Source organism: Meriones unguiculatus, chromosome 1, assembly GCF_030254825.1.
Source record: "Meriones unguiculatus strain TT.TT164.6M chromosome 1, Bangor_MerUng_6.1, whole genome shotgun sequence".
In the NCBI taxonomy this organism is placed as follows: domain Eukaryota; kingdom Metazoa; phylum Chordata; class Mammalia; order Rodentia; family Muridae; genus Meriones; species Meriones unguiculatus.
Window position 1 is genome coordinate 156,187,844 of NC_083349.1, and position 23,446 is coordinate 156,211,289.

Here is a 23,446-nt window from a genome sequence, read left to right on the forward strand (position 1 = left end):
AACCAGCAGGTCTCTGAGAAGAACTCCAAACTTGTGAGTGAAATACTTAGGTCACAATCTCCCTTTGGGACTAAATGAAGGCAATCTCTTTAGTCTGACGGGCTGGTCCACAGGGCCCCCTTTACTGGTTTCCAGTAAAGCTTTCAGAGGTGAGCAACCATTGGCTGCTTCTCAAAAAGAAGAAGCTCTGCTCAGCTGCATCTCACCCCGAATGTCACCTGTGCCAGGTCAGGTACCTGAACACAAGTCCTCTGACCCAAAGAGACCTTGAGTGTAAAACAAATCCATCCTCCTCAGTGGAATCCGGGCCAGAATTCATCTAATTGAATGTGTAAACAAACAAACCAGGGTCACTTGTGTGCCTTAAGTGCAACTACAAGCTTCCAGATTGCTCCTTTGAAGACAAAACACATTTCAAATCACTTAGATTGGGAGAGAAGCCCTTAACTCTTGACCTTTCCTCTGTCCTGAGTGAGCCAGGCAAACAGCCAGTGAGGGAAACCCTTCCTATTTTTGCTGACAGAACAAAAATTACACTTCTCCAAAAAGAAAACCACCAGCCCCATTGAATAATAGATTCAAGCAACAAGGATATGATTTGTATCCCCATGTTGGAACCTGAGTCTCTCAAAGAAGGACAGTGCTATTCACGCTTCCCCACACACAATCGTTTGGTTGTGATAGTGATAAGCCATGGTGCGCGCATTTTGATGAAGGCCAGAAAACATCAGCACAGAATATGAGGGCAACATTAATTACTGCTGTGACCTCGCTTTTTTTTCCTTCCCTGTTGTCTGTGTGGATTAATCTTCTGGGTACTGTTCTCCTGTTAAAATATGAAGTTAGAACTGCCTGTAATATGCAGGTTAAAGTGCTAGAGAATGTGAAGATGTCAGAAAACAAATCCCAGAGAGGAATGTAACACTGTTTTCCTTAGCTTATGATTACCATACAAATAGGCTCCTTCTGAATTTAAATTACAATAAAAAAAAAGTCCTTTACATTTGCTCAAAGCCCTGACAGAGATGGAGGGGCCGGGATCCTTGCTCTGCAGATCCAGGGCACTCACAGTCTATACTGCTGCACTGGCAGAAAAAAAAAATGCTACCAGGCAGCCTCCTCTCCCTTGGAACTGGGGAAGCACCATGTTGTAAAACATTACAACAGACGGCATTTCTTGAATGAAAAGCAGAAATCTGTTATCTCCAACCACAGGGGAAAGTTACGGTAAACAGCGTACGGAGAAAAATCGAACATGGACATGTGGAGAGAAGAAGCAAATGACAAATTTGTTCCGGGAGAGGGTGGGTGAGTAGGAGGATGTTTAACATCAGAAACGCTTAGTTAGGGAAGATGGAGCCAGAGGTGTCTATTTCTGGTATGTAGTATTGGACAAAGAGGGGGAAGGAGCTGCCTTTACCCAGATGCAAATCCTAACATCCCAGGTCAGGAGCATCTAGCCAAAGGACACATTCAGAGGCTATTGATGGTTACCTTTGAGACTTCATATTAAGCAATTTATTCTAGGTTAGTTTATATGTTTGTAAAGATCTATTCAACAAATATATATCAAGCGACTGGCTAAATACAGGGCTCTATGTGCCTTTGCTGAGGCAGCTCTGATGCTATCCTGGCCTTCAGGTGTGATTTGCCCCTCAGGTTGGGAAACACAGGTGATGAGGGTCAGAGTTTGTCCCAATATACATTTGGATGGCAGCTGCAACAAACTGGATGTTTTTCATTTATTGGGGAAAGGAGTTTTTGGCTCGTGGGGCAGGGGACAGAGTCCATCATAGCAGAGAAACCATGGCTACAGGACCAGAGTGGTGAGAGGCTGCTTGTTCAAAGCTTAGTGGATCTGGAAGCAAAGGAAGGGAATTGCTTAAGCTCATGTGTTTCATGACATATATGTCATATATGTGTTCCTTAATTCAATCAAATTAGCCAGCACAAATCAGACTGACACCCACATGCACTACTTTAAAACATAACAGGGGGACTCTGTCCCAGACAGTTCTGTCAGGACTTTGCAGTAAGAGCTCCGGAGGCACTGAAGTCACACATTTAGACCTCTAATGCATAAAAGCCTCATATTTTAATTATATTTTTTACTATGTGTGTGTTCATCCGCACACATGTGCATTACACGAAGCATGTGTGGACGTCAGAGGACAACTTACAGGCGTTAGTTACCTCCTCTGCCACTTGGGTCTGGGAGATGGAGCTCAGGTTGTTCAGCGTGGCAACAAGTGCCTTTACCTGCTGAGCCATCTCACTGGCCCACGAGTACAGAGGTCCTAGTTTACAGGTTCTGGTTTGACAAGGAGCTTGGAGTGAGGAAATAAAACGCTGAAGAAGGAACTGCTGTTCCATACAGATCAACACAAGTGAGATGGAGTACCATACAGATCACAGCAGTGATTGAGAAGTGATCTCAGAGACAGGACCGCCCCCACCCCAGGCACACACACAGGACATCATGTGGACTGAAGTGTTGCACATTTTTGTATGTCCGGCACCTAGAGCAGTAGCTGCTGTGGAACTGGTTTTCATATATGATTGTTCAATTAAGCAATGTACCAAATTAGCAGAATAATACAATCAACTCATAAACGCCAGATTCTGGCTAGTTTGTTTATGGCAGGCGGAACCCATAACTATGACTCGCTGCGTTCAAGTTTGCCCACGGTAAGGTTGACAGACATCTGCCTCCACTTTGTTCACCACCCACCACTTACTTTAAGTGCCAATATAATGGTTGACCTCTGGTAAAACATGACAGGCCTACGCAGAGTGGCTATGACACTCAGACAAGCTTCTCCTGATTCTGAGATAAGGACTCTTACTAGCGAGCTCTCTGTAGCAGCACAGGGAGACTTGGAGAGTGGGATTTTCTAAATCTGTCACAGACCGAGTCCAGACCTAGTCCGTAAGAGTTTCAGTGCTGTGAAGTGGGTGTAAATGTCAATCACTATTAGAATTTCTATTAACAAGGGTGAACTCCTGTATTTCTCTTATGTATGAAAGCAAAAGCCATTTCACAAATAATTACCTGCCTTTACCCCTATGTGTTAAATCACATTAAAATCAAACATAAAAGAGGCTCATGTTGAAGAGTATGATGTTGTTTTAACCAGGCCAAAGCCATTAGCCATATCAGACAGTGTTAAAATCTGGCACAAAGCTGATGGGAGTCACAAAGCACTTTGGTAACTGAGAATAAAATGATTTAAAGCTAGAATGCATACTTCTTCACTTCCTTTCTGGACAGGTATGAAAGTACCAGTAGGGTGCATATCCTGATGTCTCACACGCTGTGTCAATAAAGAGTTGCTTTCAGTTCCTCAGAGGAGTCCAGAGACGACACTTTGAAAAGTTTAAAAGGCCAGGCATGATGTTGCACACCTCTAATCCCAGCGCTCGGGAGGCAGAAGCAGGCAGATTTCTGTGAGTTTGAGTTTGGTCTACAAAGTAAGTTGCAGGACGACCCTGCTTCCCAACAAACAATCAAACAAACAAGCACACTTGAAATGTCCAATGGAAATAAAAGTAAAAGCTACCAGGAGGATTTTAGCCCCAGTTCGATTTTAGTAAAGCCAAGTGTAGAACCCCAGGCATGATGGGAGTCGTACGGAAAACGAGAAGCCTAGGCCTATGCACCCGTTCATTCAGTGTTGGCATGGGGCGCCTGAAATGAGGGAAGTCTGATTCTTGTGGGCTGTAACCACTGGTTTATGTTACCAGTGCCTACTAAAAGTACCTGGCAACTAGGCAATGTGCAAGAAACAATACTTAATGTTGAACAAAGAATGAAGAAATGGGTAAATAAATACCGAATGAGAATAATCCTCTTGAGGGATGACAAGATGGTCCAGCAGTTAAGACAACTGACTGCTCTTCCAGAGGACACAAGTTTGAATCCCAGCACCCACATGCCAACTCACAAAAATTTATGACTGCAGTTCCAGGGGACTGGATAACGTCTTCTAACCTCCATGATCATAGCAAGCCCGTTGTGACCAATCAAGCAAAACATTCACATACATAAAAAATTATTGTGGGGGCACAGTGATATCCGAAGAGCCCACCTCAGCACAGCAGGCAGTCTCTATTGAATAGCAAACCTGAGGAGCAGATGGCATGTATTTCTCACTCCCCGTCCCCCAAACAACCTTGCAAGGCTTTTATTTGTCACTGTATAGACTGGGTGAGTGAAGGAAGAGGAAACTGCTGAGCTATGCCTTCTGCTCTAGCTCTCCTGTGGGCTCCATCTGCAGAGACTACTGATGCTGATGTTGATGCTACATTTAGAAACTTTATGCTCTAGGACAAACTTTGATCCTCTCCTGGCCTGTGGAATGATATGCATTTAGCAACCTCATTCTCTAGTAACTGGAAGTCTGTAAACTATAGGGACACTGATGCTGCCCATTATAGACTGCTGCCCTTAAAGACTTCAACCTGAAACATCCTTTAAACTGTGAGGTGCAAGATGGCTGTTAATTAATTTATGGTTTGCCTGCATGTGTGAAGGAACAGGAGTTACAGACAGTTAGTAAGCTGCCATGTGGGTGCTGGGAATTGAACCTGGGTCCTCTGGAAGAAAAGCCAGTGTTCTTAACCACTGAGCCATCTCTCCAGCCCCAAGCTAACTGTCAAAACAGGTGATTTATGGGACTTTTGTTTGCTGTCAAAATAGTTTGCTCCTGAACTGCTCCCATTTAAAGTCCTGAAGGAAGGTCTGACAATTTAGCATTTGTTTGATTATCTGTGAATAAAGAGACCCTGAAAATAAAATAAAAATTGCATCTAAAAAGGATAAAATTCCTTTCTTGCAAACATAAGGCTATTGTGTAATTCAAATGCTAATTTCTGTAACCCCCCCCAAAAAAATCTAGTTGTAACCCTTGTTCTGAGAATCTTCTATCTCAATGTTGTGTAAATACCGTTCCACAATTATCACCTGATATGCCAATAAAGCAGCTTACAGCCAGTCACTGAGCAGGAGAGAGAATAGGGTTGGACTTCCTGCCAGGTAGGAAAGGAAGATTTAGGGGGTTCAGCCACTGGAAAGGTGAAAGGGACATCAGGAGAGAACATCAGTATAACTGCGATATTAGCTGGGAGGAAACCAGTTTAACTTAGAGGGTTAAGAATAGATTAATAACTCTTTAGCTCTTGTCCTGTGAAGCTTGTTAAAATAATATAATAGAGTCTCAATTATTTGTGTGTTAGCTGGGCTAAGAGAAACACCAACACAGTTGTATAAAATTAATACTTACTCTTAATCATTTATTTATTTGTTGATTATGTTGCTTGGTTTGTTTGTTACCTTGTATGTTTGTTGAGACAGAGTCTCACTATGTAGCTCTGAATAACTGAGCACAACACTATGAAACAAAACTGACCTTGACTTCACAGAGATATGCCTATCTCTTCTTCCAGAGTGCTGGAATTACAGGGAACAACCACTAACTTAGGTTCTCAGACAAACCAGGCTGGTCTTCAGCTCAGTTTGAAGCTCAGGATGATTTCAACTTCAGATCCTCCAGTTCTGCCTCCCAAATGCTGGAATTAGTGGCATGTGCTCCATGGTGCCTACTTTATGCAGTGCTGCTCATCAAATCCAGGGCTTTCTGCACTCTAGGCATGCATTCTACCAAATAAATCACATCTCTGCTCCTTAAGAATCTTAGTTCTTTGTAGCTTACAAGCCAACACATTTTTTTCCATCCTATGAATAGCCAAATAAGTAACAAGAAAACAGTTGGTCTTGCTGTCTATCTGCTTTCTGTTGCTGCCTTTCAGAAATGAGAAATACTCAGTAAAATAAAAAAAAAGTAAAAACTACAATAGAGAAAAACTTTCACCATTCATGAAGACTGTAGAAGGCCATATATACACTGAGAAACTGTTGTCATGAGATGTTATAAGTAGCTTGGTAACCAGAGTCTGGGCCATAAAGGTTCCCACACCCACTTGAGGACAAGATAGCTCCAAGCAAGGATTCTGTAGGTGTTTGAGAACAGTTTGATGCAGACACAGAAATTATTGGAATTTAATTAGTCCAAGAAATCAGCAGTGAAATGTGCGGCCTATAGAATATAGAAAACAATATTCTTAGTAAAAGAAACATCACCCCTTGAAATAATTTGGTTATAACCATTTCTTTTGGCTGGGTGCACCCCTCTAATCTCAGCCCTTGGGGAGGCAGAGGCAGACAGATCTCTGTGAGCTCAAGGCCAGCCCTGTTGACAAAGTGAGTCCAGGACAGCCAAGGCAACACAGAGAAATCCCGTCCCGGAAAAAGAAAAACAAGACAAAACAAAACAAAACAAAACAATTTTCTCTGTATGGACATGAGTGAGTACAATGTACTTCTACCTGATGTGTCTACAGAGGCTGCTTAGAAATGCAGTCATTCTGGAGTGGGACACTAGCCCAAGATCCAGACCGAACCATCATAGAGCCTGGCTGCTAACATAGTGTATTTGCCTTGTGGGAGGTACCTTTAAGGTCACCTTTCAAACCCTCTCCTGCTTACTATTCTACATCTTATTTATAAGATGTTAACATAGGTAAGAATCAGTAGGTTAGGAGGCAGAGCCCTACAGGAGGCAGGCTGAGCACAGAAGAGAGTGCTGCCAGCAGAGCTCAAGGTGGACTTCAGGAGTTACTACATCCGGTGGCACAGGCAATGGTTAAACACAAATGAAAATCGGGTATGCAGAATGGCCCACCAGCCCTTCAGGACCAGTTGCTAAACGAAAATGCAAGGCCTTCGTTCAGGAAGTACAGAAAGCAAGTGACAGGGTATGGGACCTCCCACGCATGGGTCGTATGTCACTGTAGGTTGTTTCTAGCTCAGTGGTCAGAAAGATGTTAGAGAGATGTGAAAAATTGAAGGACATGTTTGATATAGTTTAGAGAGTGGTCCAAAATGATGGTCTTTCTGTTTGTGCAGACACGCAATGGCTTCGAGCCTGTTATCAGGGAAAACTGCTTGTTAATACACCTCATTTCTAGGGCTTGGGGGGGAATGAGACATGATCAAAATTCAGAGACAAAACTTCAATAATGACCTCAGGATTCACCCTGAAATCGGACTATTTTTGTTGTTATTGTTGAACAACAACTTGATTGCAGTGATCTTGCCTTTAGAACAGTCTGAGAAGCTCCTGGTTTGTGTTCTTTCCTTCCATAGAATCTGAAGTCAATAAGGATTCATTATGTTAGAGCAGGGTAAAAGCACCAACTGATTTACATCTTTAAGTGGATGCTGTGACCCAGCAAAGCCTCAGTGGAGATCTACTGAAACATTCCTAGCATTTCTCAACATAACGCAAGTAAAAAAGTAAATCTACCAATGATTTTTAATTATGTTCAAAAGTGAGAGTTCAGAGACTCATATTATGAGAGGCTTCCTCACAGTAAAAGTAATTTCACTTGGCACTAAAAGTTCTTAAATACTAACTAAAATTGTAAAATACATATGTATGTATGTATGTATACGTCTAGTTTCCTAATACACTATTTTAATAAATGCCCGTATTTCCCGGACCCAAACATCATTTCTTCAACAGAAAGCATTTCTCACCATGACAGAAAACAATTTAACTAAGTAAAAAATGGACTATTTAGGACGTACCCAGCCAAGATGAAGTATGTCTTTATAAAACAGGAGATTTTACAGAGATGAGAAATTTACTTAAGTGGTGGGAGGGGAAATTGGATTCATCCTGCTTTGACAAAGTATGTGATGCCAACATGTTTAAAATGGTGCATGGGAAAGGCTTTTCCCTTTTTTTGTGTGTGTAATAGCATGTTTGCATGTGATGAATTTGTGTTGCTTCTCCTCATTCATGTTCTCAGAGGTTTTCTTTCTAAAACCACTAATTAATAGCTTAGGAATTTTAAGAAATAAAACTCTGACACAAGACCCTTAATATGAATTGCTGCATTCTGAACTGGGTGAGAGTAGCCACAGTGTCAGCTGCTGGTGAACTAAATTTTATCTGTTAGGTCTTAAAGGGGGAAGTTTCTTGTTTTATCCCTTCTTGACTTTTATTTTGTGCCTATTACAGTGCCTGGGGTATAGTATGAATTCCTGGTGTATAGTATGAACGTAGAGTGGACATAAGAGACCTTCAAGACTTCTCATCATGCTGCTTACTGAAATTTTTGAAGGAAAGAATTTTGAATCCATTTAATTTCAGTTACAATAGTTAATATTTGTTAAACTCTTCATATGTTAAAAACTAAGCTGGATGCTTCAGATTTGATTAGACCATTGAATACTAACAATAACTCATTATCATCACCATTATGCTTATGGGGAATCTCAGCCATAAGGGAGTTAGAAACTGGTCTATTGCCATGTGGCTGGTAAACTCACCATTGACAGGGACAACACAGGTGGATTTCTCAGTGTGCAAATCTGAGAAAATAGGTAGTTTCCATGTACATCTTGTTAAGCAGGCTACAGATAATGCAGATTCAAATAAACTAAAATAATTATTTTTTTACCAGAATATCTGGGGAGTTTTCTTAAAGAACATGTATTGGCTAGTTTAATGTCAACTTAAAAAAAAAAAGTTATCTGAAAGAAGCGAACTTCAATTTAAAAAAATACTTCCGTACGATCCAGCCTTAAAGCATTTTCTGTGTGAGTGGTGCTATCCCTAAAATAGTCGTCCTGGGTTCTATAAGAAATGAGGCTGAGCAAACCATGAGAAGAAAGCTAGTCAGCAGCCCCTTTCCATGGTCTTTTCATCAGCTCCTGCCCCTAGGTTCCTGTCCTGTTTGAGTTTCTGCCTTTGACAATGAACTGTTAAATGGACCTGTTAGTTTTATTTGGTCGTGTTGTTCCATCACAGTAGTAACCCTAACTGAGACTGAGCAATACGGATAAAAATCTAAATCAGCACGTTTTTATCTAAGAACTGTTAAAGAGATCCAAGCCTCTGTTGAAGCCTACACTAAAGATGATTTTAATCAGTACACACAGAATTTTACTGTGAAAATGAAAAGTGATGCTGCCGTTGCAAATTATGTAGATGGAGAGTCTTGTTTATAGAGTGGTTACATGCAGACATCTTCCACTGCTCTTTCCTAGACCAGCACATGTATCAGCCTTTTCTCCTCTTTAACACCTCTCAGTACCAGGCAGTGGGCCACAGCCTCACTCTCTACATGGTTTCCACGGTAACAGACTTTATGGTCCTTTCAATTATATAAGAAGAACCCATTTCAAACTTCGACAGGAAGTTGTGCGTTTGTGCCAACAGATTAATTGGGCAGAACACAGCTGAGTTTCAGTAACTTCCAGACTTTCCATTATGTTCTTCAGGATCAAGCCTGCCAGGGCCAGTCTGTTCAACTGTCTGGATGTGAACTGTAAGCACTCAAAGTTAACAACTACATTCCACTATAGCCAGATGCTATTTCTGAATCTTAGCACCAAAATATTTGAGGAAAGAACCTTGGCCCAAGCCTCCACCTCACACTATCTGTGGCAAGAGGGCTGGAGCTTAGCAGGCAAGGAGCAGAGATGCTTCTACAAGCCTTCTACAAGCTTACGGGGAGGGCACCTCCCTCCAGGCATTCCTTCCTGCAGCATGCTGTCTTCGGTGTCACTGTTCTTTAAGACTTACGGCAATCTTGGGTAGAGGTTTTCTTAGAATCATCGATGGTAAGTGGCACCATTCCTTAACATCTGCTTCTACCAAAGTTATGGATGCCAGGGTGCATAAACAATAAGATTGATGCTGCTGCCATTGTTTAGTGATGTCAGCCAGTGGAGGAAGATGATGAGACAATGCTGTCATTGCTTAGTGATGCCTGTCTGTCTATGCCAGTGTGAGCAGAATATCAGAGGTTGCTACCATTGATTAGTGATGTCTGCTCAGTATTAAGAAATGGAAAAAACAACCTAGGATTAGAATTTAGGAGGTTTGATCCTTATTCCCACTCTCATTTACAAGAGACAATCCTGAGACCAACACAAATGAAATAAAGCTACCCCTTGTTATCTGAGCAACTAAATGGCAGAGACTGAACTGAAATTTAGAAAACTTCACTGCCTATCAGTGCATTTTCAAGGCATCATATTGTTATATGATTAAAAGGCAGAACTATTTTGGGTAGACAAAGAGGTTTCTGGAAGTCTGCATCTTTTGTTTCTTCACTGTCCACTTGTCAGACACAACTCAAGTGATGACATGTACAGGGGCCAACATAGCTAGAAGTCTTAATCATACGGTGAACTTAATGAACCTTGAGGAAAGAGTTATTCTCAGTCATAGTTTGCAAACACAAAGTGTCTAAAGCCTTAATCATGCACTGTGAATGCCAGTCAGCTGAAACAAACTGCGCGCACAGATTTGTTTAGTATGTAACATTTATTGAGAGCATGCTATGTGCCAAGTGTTTCTTCTAGGACTTCACATACGTTAAACTAATCTTAATAGCAAAGCAATGCGCTATTGCTGTCGTTCAGTTTCTCTGAGGAAATTGAAGCTCAATAAGGTTAAGCAATCTGCCTGATGTCACACAGCCTGGTTCTGTGTTAGATCGTTTTATGTGTCCTTTTATCATAACCTAGAATCCCCTGGGAAAGGGGTCTATATTGAGGACTTATCTGGATCACATCAACCTGTGGGGAATTTCCTGGCCATTGATGTAGGAAGAACCAATGTGAGCAACACCATCTCCTAGCTAACCTCTGAAAGGTCTAAGAAGGAAGCAAGCTAGCAAGCATGCAAGCAAGCAGCACGCATGCATTCATTTCTTTCTGCTTTTGACTGTGGATACGATGTTGCTAGGTGCTTCAGTACCCAGCTTGACTTCACCTTATCCCTAAGTTAGTTTTGGTCATGATATTGTATCACAGGAGCAGAAATGAGACAAGTGATACAGCTGGATTTGATTGCAAAGACATTTGACTAAAAGGTTTACCTCCCGAACAAATATTCTGTGGCATATTTTGTGTTTAAGTTTATGATGAATCCTAATTGACTATGCAAACTAAAAGAGATGTCAATTTTCTACAAATTAATAACATGTCAGGACTCACCACAGGCTGGTTTTATTATTGGCATTCCACATGATTTCCTAAATTAATCTACCTTAATGTGACTAACATTTATAGATTTTTTAAAAACATGTGCACCATTTATAAATCTTTCAAGAAGCTAATAAAAAAAGTCACTCAAAGATGACAACCACAAGACCCAAAGAAAAAGTGACACCAGGGCCAAAGTGGACTTGTTCTCTCCTCCATGGGAAAAGCTCAAGGTAACTATAACTCCCCATGTAACATTCAGGGCTCATTTATACCATTTTTCCAGATTAATCTGAGCCTGACAGATTACAAATGGGTAAAAATGGATGGGATCTTGATTTACAAAGTACCATAAACCAATCAACAATGACTTTCATATACTCTCACAACCTGAAGCAAAATCACGACTAGGACACAGGATGTCATCGTCATCAACAGATGAGGCTTAAGAAGTCTCAGCGGTTCTACTTAGTCACACCACACGTGTCCTCTCAAACTGCTGACGCAAACGTCTAGCTAAAACCTAGGACACAAGTGCTGCTGTTCCTAACTTTTGGTCCAGAGAAAAAGGACAACATTGGGTTGCTTCAAGTTACAGCTTGCGTGATGTTCATAGGGCCGAGTACCTCAGGGGCTTTGGGCCAACCATCAGATCTTTTCCCAGTATTCGGGTGGATGCTAAATGAGAGAATCTTGGACCACACCGGCATGGCTCAGTACTTAGCAGGTGCAAACTCTGCTAAAGCCCTGGTAGGAGGTACCAGGGCCAAGAAGCATCTAGGACACTCTCACAATGGCATCCAGCATCCAATGATGCAGGCAGGCAGTTCTTTCAATTAAAATTCAAGGTTTCCCTCAGAACAGAAGATAGTAATAAACCAACACAGTAAATTACTGCTCAGGAAATAGCACCCAGATACAAGAAATAAAAGAAAAATTTATGACCTCTATCAATCTTTTTTTTTACTCGTAAATACATCTTTATCATCTGCTTTATTTACGTGACTCCATCACCCTCCCAAATAATCTTCAGTAATTTCTCACAGCTTTCCTTTGCAGCTGAGCCTGAATGGAAGAGCAGGGAACAGGGCTCAGATCAGCCTCAGAGATGGCCAACACACTGCAGCCCCACACAAGACAAATATCAGCTATGGACAAACAAAAGCCCAACTAAAATCTCACACTTGGGATTAAAACAAAAGCATATTTATATAACATAACTGAGTTTACAAATAAACCAAAACTTCCATTACAAACCATGAAGCTGATAAATAAAGTATAATGAGATAAATACTTTAAAGGATAAAGAGAGAGCTCCCAACAAAACAGAACTATTGAAGTTAATATGATAAAAGTATTTGGGCCGAGAAATTCTAAAATAGTCCTCAACAACATGCATCCTGATAGAGATGGAGCCCACAACGTGTAGCCAGTGCCCATGGCAGGAGGGAACATGTCCTTCGGGCATGGCCACTCTGAGCATCTCTCAGTATCTTAGAGGCTCCACTATCGACCACAGCTTGCAATCGGTCCAGAGGGGATTACCCAGCCTCCTCTGGACACAAGGACAGTTCTGAGACTTTCCTGTTGTCTTTGTTCATATAGAACACATTGACATAGATGCAAAGGTCATCACTGAATTCAAATAACCCCCATGATAAATCTGCATGAGTCCCATTTGTTCTCCTGAACTTGTTAGATTAAATGAATACAATTTAATGTTCTATAGGACAAGGCCTCCTTTCATGGCTGAATGAAGGTGCAAGGGTGATTTACAGTTCCATCCATACTCATTTGCCACATTATCTTCTTTGTGCCTGAAACTTATGAATATCAAAGCGTCATTCAGAGCATCTTTACTGGTTTGGGAGAAGTTACTATTCCACTGTGAAGGCAGAACAAGAAAGCAATAACTAGGGGGTAGCACTGTTGTTTGCACTGTCTCTTACCTTGCTTTTAATTTCCCTCTTGAAATCTCTGTAATTTTGGGGGCAGGTTTTTCTTTTTTTTTTTTTTTTCTGATTTCCTAGCAGAGATGGTGTTCTAAGCAGATTACCCTAAATGGAGCTGTGCATAAGCGCAGGGCTTAACTTACTTTGGAGAGCAAATTATTTTTAATACTCCTATGTTATGAGGTAGTATTTCTTTGACAATTAAGCATTCAAGTTGTTTGCTAAAAACAGATAGTGATTGCTTGCTTATCAAAGTAGTCCAAGCTCTACTTCACCAATTCTGCTTTGTTCTATGTTTTAGAAAGAAGGAATAAAAAAAAAGGTGTGGATCTGAGTGGGTGGAGAAGTGGGAAATATCAGGGATGAATTGCTGGGGGAGAAACCATGATCAGAATATATTGGGTAAAAATATATCAATTTTCAATAAAAATATAAATAAAAATGTGTATACAAATATTATATAACATCCAACTTTTTATGGGATTCTGTGATGTTTACTAACACTGACAACTAAAGGGACATGATTTTCATTTTCACCGAATTCATGAAACAGGAAAGAGAATAGGTTATGTGGATTAATGGCGAGTGGGTTGAAAAGGACTTTGGGATTCATGGTTGATTCTGGAAACCACAGCACTGTAAGGTTAGAGGGGTGGGGTAATTTACAAAGCTGGCCGCCTCTTCTGCAGGGCTTCTCAGTCTTGGCTACCTCCCTTAGGTCAATGAAGTCTAGAGACTGCACCTCAGGCTCCCCAGGGGAATGTCAGCCTCTGCTGGGAATTTGTCAGAAACACAAATTATAAGGCCTCTCCACAGGCCTCCATGGCTAATAAGCTCACCTGGTGATTATCAGGCTGATGCATGGCTTGGGGTTCTCAGTTAGCTCCCTTATTAATGATCAGTGTTACCTGTTATCTCTTACACTACATACCCAAAGGCAAGAGGCTATTATTTAGATCTATTGGAAAAACTCAGGCCATCAAATATTTTGATAAGCCATGTCTACATTACAAAGAACCAATAGTCAGGTAGAACTTGAGGCACTCTCATGAAAGACACAATTTTGAAGATTCCTCTCTCTCAAATAATTGGGGGTTGAGTGTGTGTGTGTGTTTGTGTGTATACGGTATGTTCAGCTAGTCCACTTGCAGGTAAAGGATATTTTGCTCAGATTTATCCCAAGATGCTAAGCCTAAACTACTATTCAAAGATAGGTGAGACAATAGGCTAGTGAGCAGAGCAAGGCTTAGACAGAGATCAGAGGCAGACAGCAGCTGTGGAAAAGACATCTCAAATCCTAATCAGGAGCCATGGGAAGAAGATCCGGGTTAAGCCAGGACTTGTTTCAGAGATACATGCTATCAATACAGTGGATGCTGCCCCCGATCCTCTGTGTAGCAGAGGGAACAAAGGGCAAAATCTTTTTTTCTTCCTTATGTTTTGCCCTCGAAAATATCTCATACTAGGCAAGCTTCTCAATGGAAGATTTCACAGGAAGTCTCAAGATCCTCTGAACCCTAAATAAAAACCTCCAAACAAACAAACAAACAAACAAAAAAAGGTGAAAGTATCTGGAAGTTATGATCTTCCATATAATCCCCTCTATAAAAATAACGTGCCATCCCTTCTATAATAATAATAACTCTTGGAGTAGCTGAAACATCTCCAGGCCTGCTTTGGAGGCTAACTGAAGTAGGTTCTAGTCTCCTGGTGGTGATTAGAACACTGCCCCAATGGAGCAGCCCATTCTGGTAGACATTCCTCTGGGTTGCTAGGCTCCCCTTGCCGTCTGCTTGGTCTGATGGCACCTGTTCATGGATGACCATCTACAGAGTTTCACAGTTTATATTTTATGTAAGCTTTCATACACAGTTGCCCTGTAAGAGGTATGATGTTTTATCATCTCATGAGACAAAACCTCCTTAATTCACAATCTATCTCCTCTTATGTTCCTACCTACCCAACAATCCTAGGTCCAGGTCAACAGGAGTATCAGAATTACACTTCCTAAACCTGAATGGATGGCCCCAGTGCTATACAAAAGAGGGTGATGCAAAGACCCTTCAAGCGTCCTTCCTTTATGAGACAGTGGCACCCATGTGCAGTCTGCTTGTAGCTCACACAGTCCTTTGTCTAGTGAGGAATACAGATGGATAGCAACAATACTATTTAGTATATATTGAGAGCTCTACCAAATGCTGGCCTGCTGAGCCTGTGTGAGTGGAGTAAATACAGTAGACAGAAATAAAGTAAGTGTTCTGAAATAAATAAATGAATGAATAAGTAAATAAAGTAAGTGAGTATCCTCCCTAGTGTTGTCAGGATGAGCACTGAATGACCCTCTTGCATCTCTCTGCAAGGAAGCAGAGTTCCTCTTCTACTGAGTCTGAGCATCACAAAGCCTTTCTGTCATCACACTGTGTGGCACCAGCAAGGAGCTGCTTTTGAGTGGCCTTGCCTGCTATGTGTGGAGCTAAAGCAGGCAGTAGGCCAAAGAAGACCCTCCAGCTTAGCAGCTTTTATTTCTCTGCCTAACCTACAAAATGCTCTCGAAGAAAATTCACAATCCACTTGTTCTATGTGGCTCCAGCTCTGGTAAAGGATCAGCAGAGAGACTTCTCTCTATTTGGTAGGCAGTGGTACTCATTATGAGCTACAGGTTGTACACCCAGGACAATGACACAATTCATATTTACATTGATCATTTTAATCTTTATTTATCATGTAGTACATTTCCAAAACAAAGAGAAACTCTATAAATTTCATGTCTCCCACAGAGAGACCAGGTACAAAGAAATCTAAAGCATAAATCTTTGCTAAGTGTTCTGGTTAGCTGTATCCTCAGCTTCATTGTTGAAAAACATCACACTAATGTTTTTGCCACTATTTCACACCATTGACTTTCTAAGGGCAGAGGAAATGCCAAAAATTAAAGCTACTATCAGGGAGTCAACCATATTATCTCTACAAGAGCAAAGAATGCCCCGAACAAGGAGCTCACAGGCTTCAGTGAGCTTGATCCCCAGCACTACAAAAACAAAAGAAAAAGTATGACCTGGAGAAATAGTTCAGTCAGCAAAATGCTTACTTAATAAGCATGAGAAGACGTGGGATCAATCACTAGCACTCACATAAAAAGATGAGCAAGATAGCATGGGTTTGTAATACCCACAGTACTGGGGTTGTAGAGACAGACAAATGCCTGAGGCTCACTGGCAAGCTAGCTTATTCCAATTGGCAAGCTACAGGCTGTTGAAAGACCCTTTCCAAAACAAAACAAAACCCATGGTGAAAAGTATAAGAAGAATAACACTTGAGTTTGGCCTCTAGTCTCCATATGTTCATGTACAACTCTAACCCCCTCACCCACACAACATATCTACACACAGACACCTATACAACCCACCCCTACACATAAAAGAAAAAAGATACAGTCATAAAAACACACATTTCTTAAAAAGTTCTGCATTTTACTAGCATCCTCCACAAGCACTGTGCCTTCCACTGTCCATGAGTAATAACTGTGCTATAAACAGAGTTGTGTTCACTTTCCAGATAAGAAACCAGGGCTTAAAGACATTAGAGCACATTCCTGCCATTAGCATAAAGCAGACAGGGCATCATCATTTATAGTGTGACTTCACTGTGCTATGCCAGTGTGGTAAGTCCTCATGGCAGCAATCATTACTCATTGTTCTGGTTTCATTTCTGTTGCTGTGATAAAAAATAAAATCACCCTTAAAAGCAACTCAGAGGAAAATAAGCTTATTTTAGTTCACCGTTCCAGCTCACAGTGGGACAGCCAAGAGTAGAAAGAAATGAATACATGAGTGCTCTTCTGTTTGCTTTTGCTCAGCCCAATTTCTCCATTCTCACATAGTTCAGGATCTACCTTTTAGGGAATGATGCTGGGTATTTCCCCATCAATTAGCCTAATTAAGACAGTCTCCCAGAAACATGTTTAGGACCTCTCAATGATGATGATCTTTCATGTAGACTTTTTCCCCAGATGACTGATTCTTGGCTGAGTCAAGTTGGCAAAGATGACCATCACACTCATGTATGTCTGCCCAAGGACAGAAAGATGCTAAGACTAGGACTGACTGATTCGCTGTGTGTTCTCTGTGGTAGTCCATGGAGTATCACAACTCTGAAGTGCAGGGCAAGTATTTTAAACATAAAGCAATTCTAAACATCCTAAACATAAAGCAATCAATCCCTGACCACCCACCACTCTTGCCAACATCATATTCACTAAAGCTCTTCCACTTCAGGTGAGTGTTGACTCTGTTATCGGATCACAAGTGTTAAATGTTCTGTTCCTTTCATATTACTTTTGGTCCCTCAAAAGTTCAAAAAAATCTTAAGTTTATAAACTTATTTATTGGATTTTTGTGATAAAAAGAAATAGGTACAATGATCTTAACAAGTGAATAAACAAGATATAGTGTTTTCTTATATTGTGTCTGAAAACCAACGTGTGCTGTTCATTTCTTTGAGGCAATTAGACAAGTTGGACTAAAATGTCATTCTATCTACATTTAAAAAAATCTCTGGCAAAGATAGAGAAATTATGAATACAATTAAGGCTCTTATTATGCAATATAAGCCCCATTATGATAATGTAAGGCTTTCTGGAAATTCATGTGCATAAAAGACAGTAAGCACAATGCACAGAAGATCTAGCGAAAGTTCCTCACATTAGACCCATATTATTATCTGTGACAGTTATTCTTTATTCAAGAGTGTATGTATATGTGGTTGGGTGCACATGTCTATGCGTCTGCACACACATGTATGTGCACACATGTGACCATGTACATGCAGAGGCCAGAGAACAACCTTGAGTGTCATCCTCCCACACCCCTGTCTATGTCATTTCTAAGACAAGGTCTCTCCATGGAGCCCATCAGATGGATGGCCAGGAAAGCCTAAACATCTGCCCCCAAGATGTATTTTTCATTTTCAGTCCTAAACAAAGAGAGCAGCAACTGAACTTGACCGTTTGTGGAGTCCTTTAAGTCAGATCAGGGAGTCAAATGTTCCTCTGATGACTGGAACGGCAACAGGGCCAGGAAGGAACAGCAGAGTGTGAGTGCAAGGCACTCAACTTATTGATGGTACCTTTGTTTTTATCCTTCCTTCTTCCCTCCCCTTTCTCTCTGTGAAACCTAAAAAGGATTTCAATCTCTCTCTCTCTCTGTCATCCCTACATTTTATAGTGCTATACTGGAACACAGAAGTATACTAAAAGGTCTCCTTGACAAAATACAAGGGCTGAACCCTCAGGTATGTGGTGACTTCCTGTACTTAGTGTGTCTCAGATGTTGGGCCAGGCTCTTTTATCCGAGTCCTCTCCTTGTAGCACAAATGTGCCTCGGCCAGACACTGCTAGCTGATGACCACCTTTCATTTGTAATAAAACAGAAGTCAAGTCCTATTCGAGTACTTTTAAAAGCACTGAAGTATGCTCAAAAATTGACTGATTCAGAACTAGGCTTATAAAAAAATCCATTCATGTTTTGTGACTTGGAACCTGATATTTTCAAGGGGCATATTGTCCACTGCACATTTCTCCTTTAACAAGGTAAAGGCAAATAATTACCAGTTCCATTAGTGTTTCTGAGACAAGTCTGTTCACACCATCAAGCATAAACCAAGCTCAATGCCCACCAACGTCAACCCACCTGCCCAGAGCACCATGAATTACATTATTCTAAATTTCAATTCATTAAAGCCCCAATTGTCACATCCTCCCCAAAAAGTTTAATGTCTCTGTTCAGATGTAAAAGTGGCAACTGCAGAAAAGCAGTAACACGCCAAGGTCAATGCCACAAAGTCCACAAAGCTATGTTCCAGTGTGCCTCCTGGTCAGGACACATTCAGCCAAATTCCACGATGTCTTGATCAGTATGTATTTCTGATACGTACTTAATGAACTAAATTCTTATTGTAACCTTTAGAAACCTTTTAAGCAAAAGATCAGAAAATTAAATTTTGCTTTTTTTTTTGGTAAAGATTCAGACGCAGACATGGGGAGTTCTTTGGAACAGTGACAGTTCATTGATGGATAATACAGGGATGAAAATCTATGAGCTAAATATAACTAATCTAGAGCTAACTCTAGAAAAATCTTAGAATTAAGCCTTTAAAACCTTCATTGATAGCAAGCTTGAGTGAGGCTAAGCAAAACTGAAGTAAAGGTCTTACAATGCTAGCTCACATAAAGGACCCAGCACAGACAACCATCTGCTCTCAAGAAAGAGAGGAGGCAGCTGACCATCTCAGTGATCCAGGATCATGTTTTACCATGAATGAAGCAAACCTGAGGCCTTCAGTGATGCCTCTGATTCTTAATAGAACAGTTCACCTCAGTGAGATTAAAACACTCCAAGTAGACAGGAAAACCATCCATCCTGTCAAAAACTACCCCCAGAAAACAAGCCTCTGTTCTTTAGACAATAAAATAGATAAGTCAGTGCAGCAAGGGTCAAACAACACATTTAACAATGGACAGCCAATTTCAAAGCAGCCAAGCATGCCCTTACCTGTTTTGATATTGATGGCGAAAAAGTTCTGTGGGTTTCCACTTGTAATCCTATAGGTCAGTTTTTCATTGGAACCAGAGTCAGGATCTTCAGCTTGTATCTGAATGACAGACACGTCCTTGGGAGAATTTTCCATGACAACAGGATAATAGATGGGCTCCGAGGTCAGTGGGGCATTGTCGTTCACATCTTCAACTTCTATGTAGACCTCAATGGTGGAATAGAGAGGGACCACACCCCGGTCTGTGGCATACACAGTGAGCCAGTATGATGCTGTTGTCTCTCGGTCAAGAATGTCAGCAGCAGTGATGACTCCTAGGTAAAGAAATGAAAACAAAAAACAAAGCACATGACGACTAAAGCAAAGGTAGGCAGTTGAGTGAGTCACTCAGAATTCTTGAGGGCAGCACAAATATTCTTGTCATATTGGAGAAGATTAACATATGTATAATATGAGATTAAATTGAGATGTCACTCTTTATGTAAGAAAATGATTTTCTGCAGAACTCAACTGAATAGTTCTCCTATCTGTGAAATTTAATTACTACGCTCACTGTGAATTTCCAAGATAGACGTGTAAGATACATATGTGCTCATGTGAATGCACACACACACTCCCTCCACACGCACATAGACTATATAAAGAAATGAGGGTATAAAAAGACAGTAGGCTGGCTGTATACACACACACACACACACGCACGCACACACACCACATCATTTCCACACAAGAGATAAAATGATAGAGGAATGAGAAGACAGTGGGTCAAGAATCAAAGTCCCATCTTGCAAGCCAATCTGTCTATTTGATGTTACGCTGAATTGATTTCTTACAAAGCAAACACTCTTCTCGGGTAAATTATTTTATCTACTCATTTACAGAAATGAAATAGACCCTTCAAGTGTTTTCTTGTCTGCTAGAATAGAAAATGCCTTACCGGCAAAGATGTAAGACTGCACCATACTGTTTTCCTGAAAAATCAAATGTCACAGCTATTCTGCAACAGTCCACGAAGCCATACCAACACACTTTCTAAATGAGCTCCATCTCCCTCAGGAACTCTACTGAGAGCCCCTAAATAAGCCCCTAATCACCCTGAGAAGACTCATGGACAATCATTTTAAATTGGATGCAAAATATCGCCTAAGCTACTTTCTCCTGGCTTTATGATTTCGTAGTTGAAACAAGAGCCAAAAAGAAAAATAAATAGCAGCCAGAGACACCAAAGAGACAACCCTGTGCTTTCTTATATTACAGCACAGCGATGACCCCAGGAGCCAAGTCACAGAAATTTATCATAGAGGTAGGGTTGTAAGCCACAAGGACCATTAAGGGAAACCAGGTCCCTGCTTAGGACGTTTCAGAATTAGTCAGGGATCCTCCTAGAATGTGTAGGGCTCATTAAATTCTCAAACTACAGAAGGCCATTAGAAAAGCTCCAGCAGCCAGTTCCACAGCAGCTCTAACCTTCAGTTCCTTCCGTTTTCTCTGATCTGCATTCTAACTGGGCCGTTGTCTAAGTTAGGCATACAATTTGACCCGAACACATTGCAAAAGTGACTTTCAAGCATTACCATCGGGAAGAGAGAGGGCATCTGCACAGAAACAGGTGGGAACAGTCAATGAGGAGTCCCCTCAGGACAGGTGGAAGAGTCCAAAGAGGTGCAGCTGCTGATGTTGCAGCCTCAGCTCGGAAGTTACTTACCACCAAGAATTTGTCACAGTGACATGCGGGAGACAGAGGCCAAATATGCGCAATATGAGATTAAACTGAGTGCCATTCTTTCCACATGAAAAGTTCTCTCAATAATAAAACTCGTAGTAAGGAAAATGCTTTCTGCCTATATATTTCTCAGTTCTTTAAGATAATTCCTTGAGTTGAATTTATGAGGCAAAAGCACGTATATTTGTGTGCATGTGTGCAAAAATGTTTGTACTACCCAATTTTTTTTTTTGAGACAGAATCACTCAGTGGCCTGGGGAATCTCCAGTTTGTTTAGGCAAACTGGCCAGCCAGTCCCAGCAAATCCGCCTACTTTATTCCAGCCCTGGGATTATAAGCACATACTACTATACCCAACGCTTGTACATAGGCATCAGTGAAGAAAGAAAAGCAGTTTACCAAAATGTCTCCATAGCCCAGAATACACATGGTTAAATATGCTTGACCTATTTTCTTCCAGAAAGCAGGAGAGGTTGCTCTCAGGAAACTGCTACAGAAATCTTAAACTTTATATAGTGAGTGATATTTATGAGGAATATAATAAAGCTGGAGGCTTTGATTCATTCTTTTCATCTTAAAAATAGTTATTATTTTTATTTATATGTGTGTGTGTTTGCATTTTGAGATCTGTTATTTTCAGATCCCCTGGAAATGGAGTTACAGGTTGTTACAAACACCCTAATGTGGGTGCTTGGAGCTGAGCCGGTGTCCTTTGTAAAAGCAGTAAGTTCTCTTAGCTGCAGAGCCATCTTCTCTGCCTTTGAATTATTCCTTTCTCAATTTTAATAATGTAACTCAGTGAAAAATAAATGTCTTAGTTGTGGTAAGACAAAGTATGATTGTCAGAGATGATGCTGGCAACTTCATTAAAGTTTGCTAGGAGTATAGTTTTAATTAAGTCAAAAATATGTCGAAAGCACAAGATTCATCAAGGTTGAAAACTATAGAGTTGTGTTTTGTTTTTGTTTTTGTTTTTTTAATGAAATGTCAGAACACTACCTTTGCTCTTGAGTAGAGAACACCTTAACAGGATATGCTGCAAACAATTCATCTAATTTTTAAACCTATTTGCTACAGGTCAGCAAAAACAGTGTTTGGGTCTCCTGGCATGTAAACTGGGAATTCGAGTTCTGCTTAGAAAAGCCTTTTCTCTTAAAAGATTCCCTAGACTGAAATGAATTCAGTAGCTGCTCTGGTGTGGACTCCTGACCCACAGATCACAAAAACACCACCACTATTCTTTTTAGGGGAATTTTCTACGTCTCTCCTATCAGATAAGAAAGCTGCAAGCAAAGCTATCTCCACAGATCCAATTTTCATAGTTAGAACCCCACAAGGAGTAACAGCCTCAAATAACTACCCAATAAAATAATGAAAACAGGCAGCGCACATGCTCCTGCCTTGAGAGAATGTCTTCTGATTTGCACAGTGATTTGATATTTACTGAGGAAGCTTAGGTCCTGCAAATAGCTGCGCACACCACACTACTCACCAAACAACCAGATTTATTTCCCAGGTCAAACACATTCTAGGTAACAAAAGTGAAACATGCAACAAAACAAGACGGATCAGGTCTGAGCTTGGTACTGCTTCCCCTGTTTATAAGCTGGGACATAAAAAATCCATCTATATCTATCATGACATGCTTAGTGAAGCTTACCATGAGAAAACCATTCCACAAAACTTCTACTTTTTTTTTCTTCATTTATTCATGTTGAATCTCACCAAATTGCTTTTTTCTTTGAGCAATGATGGTGAATCACAGACAATGTCATACTTCTATACTCCGCTTTGGCTGGTCAGATCATAGGGAGTGCACATATACAAAGGCATTAGAATATGTGAATAACAGTGATAATCAACTTACCTTTCTTTACAATGGAAACAATAAGCCCTTTGCTTCTCTATTTATTTATGACCAAATAGGCTACTACAGGAGCAAAAAGAAACCAAGTCCCCAGAGGAGGAAAGTCTATGGTTTCCCCTAATTGAGTTTCCTCAGTTCTCATCGTCTATAGATTTCTTGGATTGTTTTCCAATTTTCATTTGAATTTCATCCCATTAAATGGCTGTAACCTCTGACACTCCCCTGCCTTGCATTCTGCTTCTGCTTCTAATTGAGATGAAATGTGCCCACTTGGGCTATGGACAGCGCCAGAG

At 40.8% G+C, this 23,446-nt stretch overlaps 1 protein-coding gene across 7 annotated transcripts in view; it reads right to left on the bottom strand.

Moving 5' to 3' along the window:
* Fat3 (FAT atypical cadherin 3) overlaps positions 1-23,446 on the bottom strand; it is a 594,038-nt gene that overhangs the window by 316,961 nt on the left and 253,631 nt on the right. For all 7 annotated transcript variants that reach the window (XM_060369782.1, XM_060369760.1, XM_060369771.1 and 4 more), the window contains one exon: positions 19,563-19,877. In XM_060369782.1, coding sequence (XP_060225765.1) covers positions 19,563-19,877 — 315 coding nt within the window. The remainder of the gene's footprint in view (positions 1-19,562; positions 19,878-23,446) is intronic.